At 36.5% G+C, this 18053-nt stretch overlaps 1 protein-coding gene across 4 annotated transcripts in view; it reads right to left on the minus strand.

The window, feature by feature from the left end:
• LOC129871280 (ABC transporter C family member 12-like) overlaps positions 1-16740 on the minus strand; it is a 60212-nt gene extending 43472 nt beyond the window's left edge. For 3 of the 4 annotated variants that reach the window (XM_055946184.1, XM_055946185.1, XM_055946182.1), the window contains exons 1-10: positions 16605-16739; positions 15254-15809; positions 10194-10372; positions 6838-6877; positions 6180-6336; positions 5780-5894; positions 5610-5690; positions 5460-5484; positions 1642-1698; positions 643-708 (exon numbers count right to left, since the gene is read on the minus strand). In XM_055946184.1, coding sequence (XP_055802159.1) covers positions 643-708; positions 1642-1698; positions 5460-5484; positions 5610-5690; positions 5780-5894; positions 6180-6336; positions 6838-6877; positions 10194-10372; positions 15254-15589 — 1056 coding nt within the window. In that variant the 5' untranslated portion in view covers positions 15590-15809; positions 16605-16739. Of the gene's footprint in view, positions 1-642; positions 709-1641; positions 1699-5459; positions 5485-5609; positions 5691-5779; positions 5895-6179; positions 6337-6837; positions 6878-10193; positions 10373-15253; positions 15810-16604 lie in introns of all 4 variants that reach the window. The other variant, XM_055946183.1, reaches the window with a different exon arrangement.
• Positions 16741-18053: the final 1313 nt, after the last annotated feature.

Genomic DNA, 18053 nt, shown 5'->3' on the forward strand with positions numbered 1-18053 from the left:
CATACAATCAAACACATTTTAAGATGAACATTTTCAGTCAAATTGTTCTACAGATATCTTTACAAAGGAGGGGACAGGAGTGATTTCCATATGCCCATTGAGAAGGAAAAAAGGGAGGCCTCTTCTTTTTCTTTTTTCTTTTTGGTTGTGTATGACCAAAAGTGCAGTAAAAATTTCTGGCAACTTTTGGAAAAGAAAGTCAATTTATGTGAGTTGCACTTGTCTGCAAAAGACAAGATTGTGGCCTATCTACTTCTTACACTGCCCTTTTCGTGCTGAATTATGAGCTTTTGCTATTCTGTTGTGTTCATGGCATTAGCAAACAAGAGTAGACTCTGGCAAATTGGAAGCTACAAAAGATTAAGGGAAGCAGACAAGAAGTGAATCCACTATGTCATTCTAGGTCGACACAGATTGATAATAGTCGAGCACTAAGTATATCAAGATATATCCTATAGCATAACTTGTTCCTTTATTTTATTTTATGTCTTGATAACTACTTAAATTCTCTGAGTAAATGAACGTTGATATTCTAAGCTCCATGCTAAATCATACACATAGTAATTTGGTACACCTTCTTGGTGCTATTATAATGAAAGCAATGAAATATATGCTTTTAATATGATGAAGATTGAATCTTACCACCCCAACAAAAATCAGAAAAGCATATAAGTGGCCAATCCAAGATGGATCGCCGCGTTCCAAAGACTGTAAGCAATAAAAAGTTAATAATTAGAAGATATAATATCAGAAAACCCAAAAGAGTGCACTACTTCCATGCATAATATGAAAAGAAAAACAACTATGGCATACCAGAATCAGGAAGGTAACAGCTCTGAGAGGAGGAAACATAAACAGGATTAGTCTCTCCTATAGGCTCTCTATCACAAATTTCTTATATATTTAATATTTTTAGCATCACTTATGCTTGTCTATATCTAGTGAAGACATAGTAGATCGAATCTCAATATTAAGATAGATGGTTGATAAGCAAATCCACCGTTAAACAAAATGCAGTCTAACATAATATCATAGGCAAATCCACAATTTGAACTTTATAGGTTCAAGTTCGGGAATACCACAGCCCATCTGTTTTATAAGGTTCAAAATCAATATGTGTAATTATTTTAAATTTTTTAGTACATATACAAAGTCTGAGACAAAGCTATTGGGTTCGGATAAACCCATAACAATTACACTACATCTGCCGCAGTATATTATGTTCTTTAACTTGTAATTACACCATTGTCCCATTTGAAATTCTTTTATTGAATTTCAGATGAACTTGAATATATATTTGAAGATTATGTGCATATTATATTAGCAGTGGTTGAAAAACATTTGGAAGTAAAGATTGATAAGATGATGGATATGACATGTTAAACTAGTTAGACTCCCTCATTGAGAATGTATCACAAATGTAGACTTTTGTATTCCTTATTAATCAGTTATCGACATATATTAACCTTTTTCATACTTGTTACTTGTCAAACAACATAACAATGTTTACAAAATAAGAATCAGCAACTTTTCTTGTGTGTGTTGAGTGTGTACTAGTTATGAGAAAATTGCAAGTTTAAATGCACAAAACACTAGATTAGAGGACATCAATGTAAACAAATCCCAACAACCAAATGTTACCTCTAAGAGACGATTAAGTAGTAGTGGTCCCACAAATTGACAAAGATCACTACCAACCTGAGAATTGGAACAGGAAAAGAAAATATTCACAAGGAATTTAAAAATCAGAAATTACAGAGGATTAAAAGATGACTCAAATAAAGAATTTCAGTTCCAAATGGGAAAATGTAAGCCTCAAATATCTTGTCATGGTGATAGAAGTAACCAGAGAGAAGATTCCAGCATGCATTTTCTTAGATGGAGTGATGGAGAGGAGCCTGAATGTCAGGATGAATTCAAAACAAGGAAGAAAGAAAATCAGTTATCAGAGAAAAGATTATCGTCCCTATTACTATATTGCCCACTGCATCTCCAGTTAAAAAGAATAAGAACCATTTGATTAGTTCTGTTATCACATTTTATCTTTACCCTTAACATTGACAGTCATCTCCCTCAATACACAATACTCTATCTTGTCAGATTAGTTTATAGCTACCCTGCTGTTTTATATCTGAAAAGGGAGCTTTGTAAGACTCCATGAATTCAAACCTTGAAACCCAAACCAAAACCGGAGCATGGGGACCACCAATGTAAGACCGTGAATTGAACCTTGAAAACCACACCAAAACAGGAAGGTGGGGACCACCCAATGATTATGAGGTCAAAAAGTAATTAAACGGACTAGGAAGGGTGCGGAACTACTTTGCAGAGAAGGATGAAAGCCCAAAACGATTTAAAAATTTTAAGAGTGACATCAACGATTAGAAACAATATTTTTGTATGCCAACGGAGGCTACAGACTGGTACAATATCAAATGGGAATGACAACAAGCGTAGAGGTGTGTTGGAAGTAAATTAAGGTCTAAGGGAAGCTCTAGTACAAGGTCGATTGGAAGCTATGCCGCGGATTAAGTTTTCGAATGAACTGGGATAAGGTCCAACTTCTAACAAGCATATTTTCCAGAGTGTAAAGTTTTATGTGCTGAATTACCTATCCAATTAAAGGTCTTCCAGTCTATTTTCCATCTAAGCTCTGTACAATATTATATGTACAAGCGTAGAGCAGGGCAAACTTCACGAAGTCGATTTTTTTTCATTCAGTGTTGGTGCACAGCGCCACGCCTCGCGGTAGGCCAAAAATATACCTATTTCTTTCATTTCAAGGGCTATGAAATAAGAGAAAGAGGGCATATACTTATATTCTCAATGTTTCCAGTTCAATAAACTTTTAGATGTCCCTCACGATATCCTACTATCTGTGTATTGACAAAATCAATGATTTTACTTAAAAGTTTGCATGATGACCTAAGATTTTTCCTTCTTACATTATGACTCATGAAATTATGCTAAAGGGATACAATAAGCCAAAAGGGCCATATTATTTACTGTTTATGAAAAAGGGGCCAATGAGCCAAATATATTATTAAATGTTTTGGGAGTACTACTTGGTTAGCCGAAAAGGTGTTACTCTACGTGTCAAACGCTCGAAACTACGTAGGACAAGGTCGAACTATTGGTTTGGGTGATACCTTAATGTTAGAGGGTTTCATGATGTGGATCCAATGATAGAAAAAGTTATGAATGTCTAAGCATCCCGGAAAGGTGGGATGGCGTAGTGGATCGGGCCGAGATCAGACACCATGTATATTACATTGAGGTGTTGATGACTAGATAACTCCCACTAAATTACTTATGTTCATTTATGTTTATTGAATCTTATTTTTGATGATAAAGGTTCTCTTATTTCTCACGATACACTTACAGAATTATGGTATGTCCTTTCCTTTAATATGCCCTCACATTCCTTTATTGTGTTAATTGTGCTTTATCATACAAGTGTTATTTGATGGTTCTCGCATCCCTTTTGTCGGCGGCGCTACATTTCATTATGCAAGTTTCGAGACTTCGGGCAACAAGATTCCACATTAGGCATCTCTCTCACCTTCAACTGCTATTCGTGAGCCTCATTCATCATCTGGGGTATTTGTCAAGTCATATGTATATTTAGCTATTTTGGGTACGTTAGAGCCTAGTCCTAACACTTTTATGATTGATGTTACGTCTTTTGTGTGTGTGCGTGTGTTGTATAGATGATTGAAGTATCTTTTGTAGAGAACCATGTTGTGTTGTAGGTTCTTTACTTTTTGGTATGCTTCTTGCATACGGCCGCTTTTTGGCCCTATGATTAATGAAATTGTTTACTTGATCAAAAAGAAGAAAAAAAAAATATATATATAGAGAGAGAGAGAGAGAAAGATGGTTTTGTCTCTTCGAATTATGGTCTTTTGCTCAAATTGATCTTTGAACTACATGCTCCACATTTATGAAGTAGTACTTTATAATGATATTTATATCTATCATTTCTTCTGTACGACAATTTCATGAACATATCATGTTCATGTGGAGCTGATCCACTCGATCAAGTACGGTACCGAGTGCTGGTCCAACCCATATGGTTTAGGGGCATGACAAAAATCTATCCCAAAAAAGGTTCTAACCTAACACATAGCCAAAAAAAAAAGAAAAGGAAACTCCTCCTATGCATTCACTCGACGATAAAAGGGATTCACAGCCTGTGGAATCGATTTTTACAGGTCTAGCCAGCAGGTTATACGTTTCTCTTCACTCCCCTCACTGAACCACAAATATCTTGCTCTGTGCAATTTTCCTCTTTTTCCATTTATCTTTTCGTCTTGCGAGCATAAACGTCCTCATCCTCTTCCTGTTTCATTTTTTTGTCAAACCATATAAGGACAGCATCCTTACCTTTATGTAGGATTCTAAAGTCTTCTTCACACCAGAAACGTCACTTTCCAATTAGTGGAATATGTCATGCACTTGTAGCAAAACATGACATGTGCAGATAAAATATTGTGGCAGTGAGATAACTTTGCTAATAACACACAAGTGAGGATTGGAGAGGCTAGGGTGTACGCAAACCTTACCACTACCTCGTGGAGGTAGAGAGGTTGTTTCACCCTTAGCTCAAGTGTAGCAAATGCAAGTATAAAGGGAAAAAACAGTGAAGAAAATGTAGCAACTAACCAGGGAAACAGTGCAAAGTCTATAAGAAAGACAAGCCTAAACCCTCGAAAAGCAAGACAACCCTCCTGCCCTACTAACCTTCTATCGTAATACACATCCTCCACACCCTTCTATCTAATCACTTTGCTAAATGCTTCAATTGTTACTAACAGCCCAAACTTAAAAAAGAAAAATAACCAAAGTTACAATTATCATCGTAGAAAACAAGTCAGCACCCTTTTGATTCAGCACCTTACATGAAAATTGATAATATGAAGAAAGACTAGTGACTAGTCAACTACACTAAGGGGTCGTTTGGTAGAGTGTATTAACAAAAATAATGCATGCATTAGCTCTGTGTATTAGTAATACCTTGTTTGGTATACTTTTTTATGCTATATATAACTAATGCTTGCATTAATTATACACTCTATTATGTATTAAGGTGTGTATTACAAATATCATGGATTTATAGGTATTAGTAATGCAAGGGAATTTAATGCATGCATTAGCATGGCTAAAGACTCAATTACCCCTCAAAACCCTTTTTACATCTTTTCCATCATAATTGTGGAGGATATCTTTGTAAATAAATATTTTTATGCAATGCATGCTATTTTTAATACACCAAACCAAACAATGTATAAGAAATAATCAATGTATAATTAATGCAAGTATAACACTAATACACTCTAGCATTATTTTGGAAGGTGATAATGGTCTCTCAAAGTAACTTTTAACATCTGGTAGAAAAACTAAACATTAAAGGAAAAGCTAACTAGATTTTATGACAATCCAGGGAATAAGCACATTACTTTGAAGAGACCTCCATACCAGAACCTGTAGAGAATTGCAGAGAGATATAAGAGAACACGCGGAGGTTGAAAAAGAAACACAGATATAGTTTCCTCTCACAAAATAGGCAAAAGAAGACTGTTGGGAATAGAATTTAGAAAAAATCATACCTGCCTCCAAGACTGGAATTCAAAGCGCGCAGAAGCCAGGGTTTTTTCCTCTGAGATTCTTCAGCCCAACATCTTTGGAATCTGAAAGAGTTGAAATGGATAACGTGTGACAACACTTTCTTACAGCTGATTATGCAAATATTGAGGGAGAAAGATACACCGATTACAACCTTGCACTCAATGTCTCTGTCTTATCCCATGAGTCTAACTTCCAGACATCCTTTTCAGTGATTGGTCTGTTTAAGCCTCGTCGCAAGAGGGGAGTTATCCATCCAAAAGATATCCCTACCACAGTTAAGAAACTCCAATTATCATTTATCAATGTCCCACAGGACCTGCCAGTTTTAACGAAAAGTCATTAAGAAAATTAGATTCAAGTTCATTAAATACAGAAAGCATAAAGTCATTGTATTCTGAAAGAATGAACAAGAGATGTATGCAAAGCCCATTAGTGCAAATCATCATATAGTTTCTATAAACTTTCTTATAGTACAACAAACCAAATGAAAGTATGAAACCATTTTAGGATTACGTGGCCAGGGCTAAAATTAATAAGCAGAATTCACTGACTTGACAAAATGCTTGCATATCTCTCAGGGCAAATATGGTCTTCTCCAAGGATTGTTTCACCATTTTTATCATCAATGGACTCACTCCTTAATGGAACATAGCCAGGGAAAGGATTCAAATGAGGAAGATGGACAAGAAGTAGGACCCCAAATAAAATCTGCATAAAACATTTCAGATTTTGTAGTTCAATCTCTAATGGAACAAAATGTAGGTAGTTAAGATATAAATTTGGGTTTGTTCTGTTAAGTTCTGTGAAACTCAAACATACATCTGCTAATTTCCATACATTTCAGAATAAGAGATAAACTTGGGTACCAGAATTTTGTTCCAACTACAGCCTGATACAAGGCACAATTTCCTCTACAACCAATATGGTTAAGATTTTCTGTTTCTTCGACTATGCAAATTCATTTTACAAATGATCAATCTACTTGAATGTAGTCTTACATAGACTGATATTCAGGGCACAATATATTACAGTCAAGAAATACTTGTAGACCTCATCCAAAATCAATATATCCTTGCATCAAGATAAATCAGCTCTAATCCTGCGTAAATCCCCTTGAAGAATTATATGACTGATTAATATTTAAAACTATAAAAACATGCAAAACCGCCCCCACTAAAATCTAACAGATGATAAGGACATGATAAGTACCTGACAGATGACTGAACCGTAATAGATGTACAAAGTAAACCTGCACAATTTAGTAAAAGCTACGAGTAAAGTGCAGATACATTAGATAGCATAAGTCCACATACAGAAAAGAATCTTTCGATGCAATCAAAAAGGTTTTTTTATACATGAATGAATGAAAACAAGTCTCGAGACTACAAATCCTCCAGTACACAGAACAGTCTAATTCTTATAAACAAAAAAAAGGCTTTCTTATAAATCTACTGAATGAATGCCATTAGGAAAACAATTAGGGTTAGAAAGGGTGTGTCTATTACGAGAACCAATTTGGATTCATGTTGGCGCATTCAACTACAGAAGTCATTCATCTCATAAGGAGATTGGTGGAGCAAAATAGAAAGAGGAAGAGAGACTTACACATGGTGTTCACTGACCTAGAAAAAATCATACGACAAAGTCTCTGGGGGCTTCTATGGAGATGTTTGGAGACTAGAAGTATATTGTAGCTTACATTAGGATGATTAAGGACATATATGATGGAGCCAAGACATGGGTGAGGATGGAAGAGGCGACTCGGAGCACTTCCCAATCGTGATAACATTGCACTAGGGCTCAACTCATAGTATTGATTGACAAGACACATAGTGGCTTTAACAATAAGCTGGAGATTTGGAGACAGAACCTGAAATCTAAAGGGTTCAGGTTGAGCAAGACTAAGACAGAGCAAGTAAAGTGCAGTGACGTAACTCATGAGGCGGATGTGGAAGTGAGGATCGGGACTGAGGCAATCTCCAAGAGAGGAAGTTTCAAGTATCTTAGGTGAACTATCCAAGATAATGGAGAGATAGACGAGGACGTTACATATAGTATTAGAGAGGGGGATGAAATGGAGGCTTGTAGTGTTTTGTGTGATAAGAATGTGTCACCAAGACTTAACGATAAGTTTTATAAAGTGGTGTTGGAGTAGCTATGTTGTATGAGGGGAAGTGTTCGTCAGTCAAGAACTCACACATTCAGAAGATGAAAGTAAAGGAAATGATGATGTTAAAGATGGATGTGTGGGCATACTATGAGGTATAGGATTAGGAACAAGGATATTCGGGACAAGGTGGGAGTGGCTTCCATGGTGAACAAGATGAGGAAAGTGAGGTTGAGATAGTTCGAGCATGTGAAGAGGAGATGCATAGATGTCACCAGTAAGAAGGTGTGAGAGGTTGGCTATTGTATGTATAAGAAAAGGTAGAGATATGCCAAAAAAGAATTAAGGAGAAACATGTAGCCCATTACCGAGGATAGGGAAGTAAGGTTAGTAAGTAATATTTCGCTATTTTTCCCTTATTAGTAGTATTAGTATTATTCTCCTACTTTCTTATTCTTCGATTGTGTGAGAAATATTGGAGAAGAATATTATTGAATTTTTATATCTACATTATTACATTAAAACCCTATTTACATACACTACATTAGACTCCTTTTTCAACTATGACACTATAATACAATCCTTTTCCACGTAGGATTCTATATACTATTCCTATAGTCCTATTCCTATTCTAAGTAGAATTGTATATATTATTTTTGTTTTTATTCCTATTCTAACACTCCCCCTCAAGCTAGTGCATACAAGTCATATGATTCTAGCTTGTTACAAATGTAATTAATACGAGGACCTATGAGGAGCATGGTGAAGATATTTGCAAGTTGATCAGTCGAGAAAACGGAGATCTCCGCAGCTATTTGCACAGATCAGATGCCAGCTTTTCTGTCAATAGATTCTTCCCACGCCGAGCATGTGCACCACTTCTGGACTTGTTTCGGCGAGAAAACTTGGTTCTCTCCTCATTCTGACTCAACCCATCTGGGATTTTGCAGGCTCCGACCACTGGATTAAGGTTCTGACAAGAGCAATCAGCAATTCTGACCACTTCCACTGAAGATCTTGGTTCTTCAGAGGTTGTCTTCTCAATTCTGAGTTTCTGACCCAATCCAACGGAAAATCTCAAAATGCAGCCTGGTACCTAAGGTTTCTGGATTGTTTCAAATTCTGCTAGAAGTAATCTTGAGACCAGGCAAAAAAAATTCAGTTTTCCAATCTTTTCTACGTCTGATTTGACATTCCAAAGTTCCATATAAGTTTCATCCTGGAATGTGGGAAATTGGTTGTAGAAAAATGGGATCCAACACTTTGAATAAGCGTATGGTTTTTTTACCTGATTATATTTAGCTCCTTCCACTCAAAATATGTAAGCAGACATCCTTTGAGATAGCTTCTGTTGTTCAAGTAGCCAATATCATAGCTTTTGTCATTCAATCTTCTTCTCTCAATCTTTGTGCCATTGATTCAAGTGCATCAAATCAAATATCTATTCTATTTCATATTCTCAATCTCTTCTGACGGTTATAATGGCCAATGGATCTCAGGTGGTTGCTAGAATAGGTCAAGCTAGCCCACTTCCTTTCTTAACTTTGATTTCAGTTCTTCATATTCTTGGTTGTCATCTTAATCTCACATCTTTTAGTCGCTCATCCCAAAATTCTTGACTGCTAAGTGACATTCTTCAATTACTTTCTTGTCATACAAAAATGCAGTAACAGAGGCATAATTGGCACCAAGCGTGAAGCACATGGACTTCATTAACTTATCCTTCCTAAATCGCTTACAGATTGTCCTCCCTCCACAGCTTCTCCTGTTACTGTTTCACATGATCTATTACATAGACAATTGGGATATCCTAGTTTATCAAAGGCTGGTTTGTCACACTTGCCTACTTTAGAGTGTCGTGTCAACTCAGTAAGCATACTCATTATCCTTTCCCTCGAGATTTGGTAATCGTACAGAATCTCGTTATCCATCTGATTTCTTAGTTGCTGCTTCCTAGAATATAATGCCAAGGATTCACATGCTTCAGCTCTTTCTAGTTTTTTTTCTCCACAGAACTATCTGATAAGAAGCAGAGTTCTCTTGCATATACAGGATCTCTTTTTCATACCATGAGATTCATCTCCTGAGTGTTCTTTTCATTATAGGTTTGGAGTGCAACCCTTGTTTTCTCTTGGGGGAAGATTGGAGGAGAGTTTTGTTGATTGCTCAAACTCATTAGGTCTTTGAAATTGTAGGGGGGGATCCTTCGTATTTTACTTCTTACTGCCACTTTCATTAATCAAATTCTCAAAATCAATGGGGAGTATAATATTATCCAACCGCAGTTATTTTTTCTGACATGTTGGCATCTAATTTCTTTTTCCTGAATAGGAAAGCCCTTGCATGGGTCATCCAACATTCATGAAGTTGACCAGATGACTTGACAGCAATAATAAGCCTTGAGAAGGGAAATTACTTCAAATAGTTATTGACCAAAAATAAAAATTATCAAACTCACCTTGAGTAGAGACTCTGCATTGAAAGAACGAAGTTGAAGATCACAAGCTCACCTACCAAAACATAGATTACTCCAAATCTGACATACCATCGGAACTCTTTGATATAGACTTTAGTTTCCACTAGATTCATAACAATAATGGAAATCCAAGCAAGTGCCTCAATGCTCAAAGAAACCATCTGGAAGAAAAGAGTACATATATCAGTTGACTAGATATATGAAGCAAAAATCTCATTAGACTGGTCCACAAGTAGGAGTAATCAAAATTGCTGCTGCTATGTATAACTAAATGCAAAGAACTGATCAGATCTTGGATGAGCATGTAGGCTATCATGCTACTCTTTTCTTCTCCACGGTCCAGACCTACTAATCATATTTCCAAGAGGTATGAGCACCAACACTTGAATACCCAGTAAAAGATGATCCAAGCATCTTTGTATCAACATTATCAAAAGAATGTGCATACTTCATCAAAAAAATGTGCATAGCCTAAAGCTACTCAATGACCTACAAAATTTTCTCGCAAAGTGATAAATCTTTCTTTAGTAACCTTTACTCGATACCTATTCCAAACATAAGTCTATGATTTACTAAAGGAGACGGGGAAATTGGGAAGTACACCTATCGAGTACAATCACAGGTTGAGTGAAGCATCAGATGATCTAGTAGTGGATAAAAGGTCATAACAACGACTTGTTGGAAGGTTAATTTACCTATTCCACACTAGACTCAATACAGTCTATGTCATGAGCATGGTGAGGTAGTTTATGCACAATCCAAAGGTAGTCCACCTAAGAGCAGCACACAAAATAAAGAGAATCTGAAAAGGATCCCTTAAGAGGACTTCAATTCAAAAGGGGAGGCACCTTAACTTTAGTAAATTATACGGATGCGGACTATGCCGGGTCCTATTTAACAAGAAGTCAACCTCAGGGTATTGCACTTTCTTGAGTGGAAATCTGGTGGCAAGGAGTAATAAAAAGAAGAATGTTGTGCCAAGGTCAAGTGTTGAATCAGAGTCCAGAGCGATGACATGGTTTGTTTGTGAGATACTGTGGCTAAAATTAAATCTTGAAGACCTGAAAGTAAAGTGGGAGGCACCTACAAAGCTATCATGTGATACTAAGTCAGCAATAAGTATAGCCCTGTAGCATGAACGAACAAATTGATTGACACTTCATCAAAGGAAAATTGGATAGTGGGCTGATTTGTACTCCATTCATGTCGTCCAGGCATAACTAGCGGACATTCTCACAAAAGGACAAGCCCTTTTGACGGACTTGTTACCAACTTGACAATTGAAGATATTCACCGGCTTGAAGTGGAGTATTAGATTAGGACAGATTTGTTACAGTTGTCCAACAACAACATACCTAGTGTAATTCCACGGGTGGGGGTCTCGGGAGGGTAGAGTGTACATAGACAATTTTTTAAATAGCTGAGATACTTTTTCCATGGTTATCCTAAGATAAGATCTGATTAGTATCCCATATTTGTAGAGATTTACCCCTAACTGGCTTTATTAGTTTCAGGTATATAAGCACCTAAGTTGTACATTGTGATGATAAGAAATACAGAATACTTTTATCTCTCCTTTAAACAGTTACTTCAGAAGGTCAAAAGAAAACTTGATAATTACTTCACAAAATAGAAGAAAAAATGAAAAAGAAACGTCTGCACAATATACAACTACCAAGAGAGTCTTCTTCTGGCCTTTACACTTGAAAATATTTAAAAGAGTGTTATGAACTAAAGATCATAATTCATAAAAACCTTCACTTCACAAGGAACTTTGCTTTGCAATTTTTTTTAAGAAAAGACAAATTCAGTTGAATTCTAGACTTTTTTTATTGAAACTGGTAACTTGTGACTAATTCTATAAATGAGCAAAACAGTTTACAATAAGACTCTAAGAAACTGGAGCTATTTTGATCATTTAAATGGAATCAGCACATCCAGAATTCCGACAGTTTCTCCTGAGTAGGACTGTTTACACCAAACACAACAGTAACATACCCAGTGTAATAGCACAAGTGGAATCTGGGAAGGGTGAGTGTATGCAAACCTTACCTCTACCTTGGGAGGTAGAGAGCCAGCTCAAAGAAAAGCTTAGCCAAAAAAAATCGAAAAAGAAATAATGAAAGTGAAGAAATTATGGCAAATAACTATAGAAAGCATGATAAAGCATACTAGAAAAAAGAACAATAACTACAACAACATAGAGTGATACTAAAAGTACAAGCGACATTAGATAGTAGCAGAAATTGAAGCGTAAGAAACTACAGAAGTACTATGACTACTAGTATGTAAGGATAAGGACAACGCTCTACTACCTACTAGCATTCTTCCCTAATTCGTGTCCTGCACATCCTCTTATCATTTCCTCGACCACTCCAACAGCTATAGAACTGGATAATGTCGGGGACTCAAATCTAGGGTTTCTCTCAACCCAAATAGGAATAAAAAACTTGACTCCTTCTTAAACAATGACTACTTTGTAGGGGATAATTTCAGACGTCTCCATTGATCAAGATCCTAGCCCATTTGAGGTGATTTTTCAACTTGGTCTCCTCCTCTGTAGCAATCCATCCTCCACACTTTTCTCATTATGGTTGGACTAGAGGTGGAGAGGAACTCCAATAGCCCTCTGAGTTATTGGGGTGCATCCTGCTATGGGACTCCACCATTCCAATTGAACTGGATTTTTTTGAGATAAGGTTTCCTTGAAGAATCTTCTTTGTCATATTTCCATGAGAGAATTCTATATGAAATAGATTACCCTTCATCTCAAAACTGTTTACTCCAAAACTTGTTTTCCAGTATTCCAACTCCTGAGGTCTGCTAGAGAAGCTTTCTCCACATCTTCCCTACCAAAGTGGCCAACCAAATATCTCTTTAGCAACCCATCAACCTTTGTTCGTGAGGATTCAGAAATAAGAATATTCCCCTTCTTAATCTCTATGTCTGCTTCCCAAAGCTTTTTGGGTTGCCATTTACATTCTTGTACCGCTTTAGCATATGGATAGTGGGCTTCAGTCAATATAGGGGGATGGGGATCTACCTAATCAATAGGTGGAGAGAAAGAATCTCTCTACCTTAAATGCAACATCAAGCCAACCAGCATTTAAGGCTTTTTCTTGAATGATTAGGAACAACCTTTGATCTCCTTTTAAGGATATAATGCTCATATATCTGCAATGTGCATTGAATTTCCTCATTTAAAAGTAGTATGTGACTATGTATTCAATTCTTTGGTTCTCCATCTCTCATACCACATCCTTTTGGTCCTTCGAGACTTCCTTGAGAATATGACAAATCCATTCCATGGCTTTACTGCTCATTGAAGAGCTTCTCATCATATGACCACTTCTCTCCACCCATTCATACCAAATAGCTCAATCCGTAGTCCATCTTGCAATATCAAATGATTTAAAGCCTGCATTGAAATATATCCTATTCTCCCCCATATTTGTGATCAGAACTTGATAAGAAAGAAACAAAAAAGGCTGGAGTGCTGCCATTGAAGGTGATAGCTGAGAAGAAGGTGATGAAAGAAGAGGGGTTCCGGCGAGGAAGTCAGTCGCTCTCCACTCCTAGAAAGTAAGAGAAAGGAAGTTCTTGGGAAGGGTGCCTAGGAGCATTTCTAGGCTGAGGAATTCTGAAAAAAGATTTCAGAAAATCTGAAATCAAAATAGTAGGTGAGTTGTAGGGGAGAAAAAATTTCGCCAGAAAACATCTGTAGGTGTTAAAGAAGTCGCGGAACAGATCTAAGATCACAAACAATAGGTGAGTTGCAGGGGAGAAAAACTTTCACCAGAAAACACCTGTAGGTATTAAAGGAAGGCCATTTCCTGTGAAGATAGTCGGAAAAGGCTCACATTGGGATGTGTGTCTAGGAGTGTTTATAAAATATTTCTCTGAGGTTATCTCTACCTTCAGTTGGATAATGAAGCAAGAGAAGAAAGTTTTGCAAAGTGAAGACTTAAGCCTTGTTTTGAGAAAGCTATAGTATTAGGAGATGTAGACATCTTAAATTTGTGAAGCAAATCTATAGAGTATATCAAGATTAAAAGCCTCTCCAAACATCAAGGTTATGGAAAAGATAAAAGTTTCAAGAAAATGATTTACCTTCAGAGATACAAAAATGATGAGAGTAGAGAATCATGTAAATAAGAAACATCTAAGAAACAGTGAGAGGAATGTCACCTATCCACCTATCGCCCTAAACCAAACTTCGCTACTGTCACCTACTCCAGCTTGCCCCGATACAACAAGAAGGAAAGGAGAGTAAAATTGCAAGTTGAACTTCAAAAGACTACACTTATGCCTTTTTATGTGGTCAAATATGCAATTACAGAACTGAATAAATCATAGCGACTTAATTGACACTTTCCACTGTGTAATGAATATGAAACTCAGTCACCTATGCAGAATCTATCTGGTACACAAAGTGAACTACCCGACAAATGGTATGAAATGTAGAGAATTCTGGCTTCAGGAACCCCTGACCTGCTTTAGAAAACAAATTACTTTATCACTCTGGAATTAGAAAGGACTGAATAGAGTAGTATAAATAGGGAACTCATATATCCGACTCCAACTACACTGAGATTCACACAAAATGGATTAATTCATAGTTCATGTAGCTTTAATTTCCAATATTAGTCCTTTGGGGTGATTCCGATCGATAGAGAAATTGAAGAATCACTAGGACAAGTACTTAAAAGTAAATTATTGAAGACAGTTAAATTACACAGTCTGACAATAATTCATCCATCATATACCTAAGAAATGAACAATGAAGATTATTTAATTTCTTTGAAAGGAAAGTGGTGCATAATTTTGAGCCAAGATTTTACATGCCAACTGCAAGTTTCTTTATTTCTGATAGGTACATGCAATAGCAGATAAACAGGTTGGCAAGATTTTTAGTATTTTTTTATATGTGCTAAGAGAATGAAAACAAGATGAATTTTGTATAAACAAAAGGAAATGCTGATGTCAGAAATGCATGGGAGAAATAAGAAAACAAATAAATTATAACACGAAGCAGATAAAACCTCAAAAGGAGCAAGGTCAGTTTCTGCATCCAGATTGAAGATTGAAATGCCCATAAACAATCTGAGCAAGGGCTCAGCAGCACAACAACTTCCCAAGAGGATCAATATGTAATTGTAGTATTTCGACCGTAACTGGAATCTGCGAACTTTGTGGTCCATCCTGACCAGCCATAAGCGATACACACACAACACAAAAAGAACCACATTAGATATGCACTCAGCTGATTCAATAGCACAAGGTGTATAAGCACCAAAAGCGCTGCCACTGTCAGTGTCTTTGGCCCATATCCCATTTGCCACCGGCTTGCAATACCAAACTAGTGCATCGAAAATCATTTTCTGAAACTACTCTACCAAAATTTCACCACATTAGAGGTCCACTGTACTGTACAACAAAAACAACACGCCTCAATCCCAAGGAAGTAGGGTTAGCTATAAATAGTGGTCCTCTGTATGCCAATGAAATAATCTGGAGTGCACTTAGGTCTGTGCATATTCAAAACTTCATCCTTTTCAATCAACCAAGAATTGATCGCAGTTGTGCGTAACAAATTTACTGCAATCAGAGAAAAAACATATGCAGCCATTAGCTAGATGCGGAGCAATCAAGGCGTGAGCTTTCTAAAATATGGAAATGATGAGAAAGTTAACATCCAGAAAGTAGACAATGACCAAAGAAACAGCACAAGACACAAAAAGTTTCACATCCGGATGAGAATAAATGGAAACAAAGGCATCCATATTCAGATGATTTAATAATGAGAGGAAGAATTAAATATTTAGGATCTAACAAAACCAGACAGTTAAACTGAATATTTATAATGAAGTCAAGATACATAAACAGACACTCAAACTTGGCCTGGGCTGATAAGTAAGCACTCCAACTTTGAGAGTGCAAACGTAGACACTTCAACTTGGTCTCAACTGCAACTACACAATCCAACTCGTCTCCACTATATCTCATGGACCCAATGTTGACATGGCACATAAAGTTTCTAGATGATCATTATATAAGTTTGAGTGTTCAACTGTTACAATGGAGACAAATTGGGGTGTATAGATATGTATATTCATAATTGGAGTATTTACTAGACAGCTGAAGCCAAGTTTGAGTTGCATTAAGCGGGAAAGGGAGAGAGTGGAGTTAAATAGCATGACATTGACTTAGGCTTACGAACACTAACCATTTAACAGCTTAGATAAAGCCCTTAGCCCCAAAGTTGTTCAAATTTTCAAGTAAATAACTTCAAATTGAGATGATTAAGCACTGTCAAAATCCTGAACTATGAGGAGTTTTTATTTTAATTATAAGAATTTTCAAACAACAGAAAGAATGAAATGAGGGTAGTACCTCTACAACTGAAACACTGAACTCGGCAAATGAGCATCTGCAGCCAGTGGGAAGCAATATATGAAAGACAGAAATAGTGAAATTGATTAAAAAGGAAAAAAGGTTGAGAACAATCTGAAAAGGGTCCAGATAACAACAATGTTGGAATTGCTAGCGTCATGGCTTACGGAGGAGAAGATGTCACTTTAAAATAAAAATAAAAATATTAGTATTAGTATACCTAATAAGTTTGGAAGCATATGGTCGGGTCAGAGGGATTGGGACGAAGCCAGCGGCTTTCTGTAGACCATCCATTTTATTTATATTAAAAATTTTAATAAATATGTACCTTAACGTGTGAACCTCTTAACAAAACAAGTTGACTGCTTAGCGATAAAACGCCTTGAGGGAAGAGTGTCACAATTATAAACTAATCGAATAAGTTTCGGAGAAAATAATTTATTTTAATAGATTGTAATAATCTCAATTAAACTAGGAATGAATTGCATTAATGAAAAGAAAAGATATAAAAAGAAAAGAAAAGAAAAGGTCCAGCTACTGGTCAGGGAAAAAAAAAGACGCACGAACTTCTGAAACACAGAAATTGAAAAAGAAAATGGAAAAGGGTCAAAACTACCATTCAACTATCCGAAATAGAGCATATATATCTTTAAACTATATTCTGGCTCAAAAATACCTTTCTCGTCATATTGTTGGCTTACTTCTATCCCTCCGTTTGATAAAATAAAATGTGGCATCCAATATATATTAATTTACGTCATATAGGATCTCCACAAGAAGCCCATCCCACTCCATCAATTAAAAGACCCAAACCAACTCATTAAAAGACCTAAACCCATCTTTGACTCCCCGTAGTTATGGTTTCCTTGACTCTCGTAATTATGGTTTCCTTGACTCCTGTAGTTATGGCTGCCGTAATTAATTTACAGCAATCTGACTTTCCGAGCACTATTGATCACGTTGAATGTACGATTATGTTGCTCTACAGCTCACTCCAGGCCTGATCGCACCATCTGCTTCCTAGAAAAGCACCTGCTTGATTAGGCACCACATTTGATTAATTGCCATTTTAGAAAATTAAATTTATCACCCTTTGTTAGCTATGTCTGCTGGATGAAAACTATAGTTTACCAAATTAAATAGTCAATAAATGTTTACTTAAAAATTGCTGCAAATTAATTATGGCAGTCATAACTATGGGAGTCAAAGAAACCATAACCACGGGAGTCAAGAATGGGGTTTGTGTCTTTTAATGGGTGGGTTTGAGTCTTTTAATTGATGAAGAGGGGTGGGGGTGATTAGTGGAGATCCTCTGTGACGTAAATTAATACACATGGGATGCAATATTTCATTTCGTTAAACGAAGTGGTAGAAGTGAGCCAATAGTATCAAGGGAAGTTTTGAGCTAGAATATAACCTAAGGGTATATGTGCTCTATTTCAAATAGTT

This window comes from Solanum dulcamara, chromosome 10 (assembly GCF_947179165.1).
Source record: "Solanum dulcamara chromosome 10, daSolDulc1.2, whole genome shotgun sequence".
NCBI lineage: Eukaryota > Viridiplantae > Streptophyta > Magnoliopsida > Solanales > Solanaceae > Solanum > Solanum dulcamara.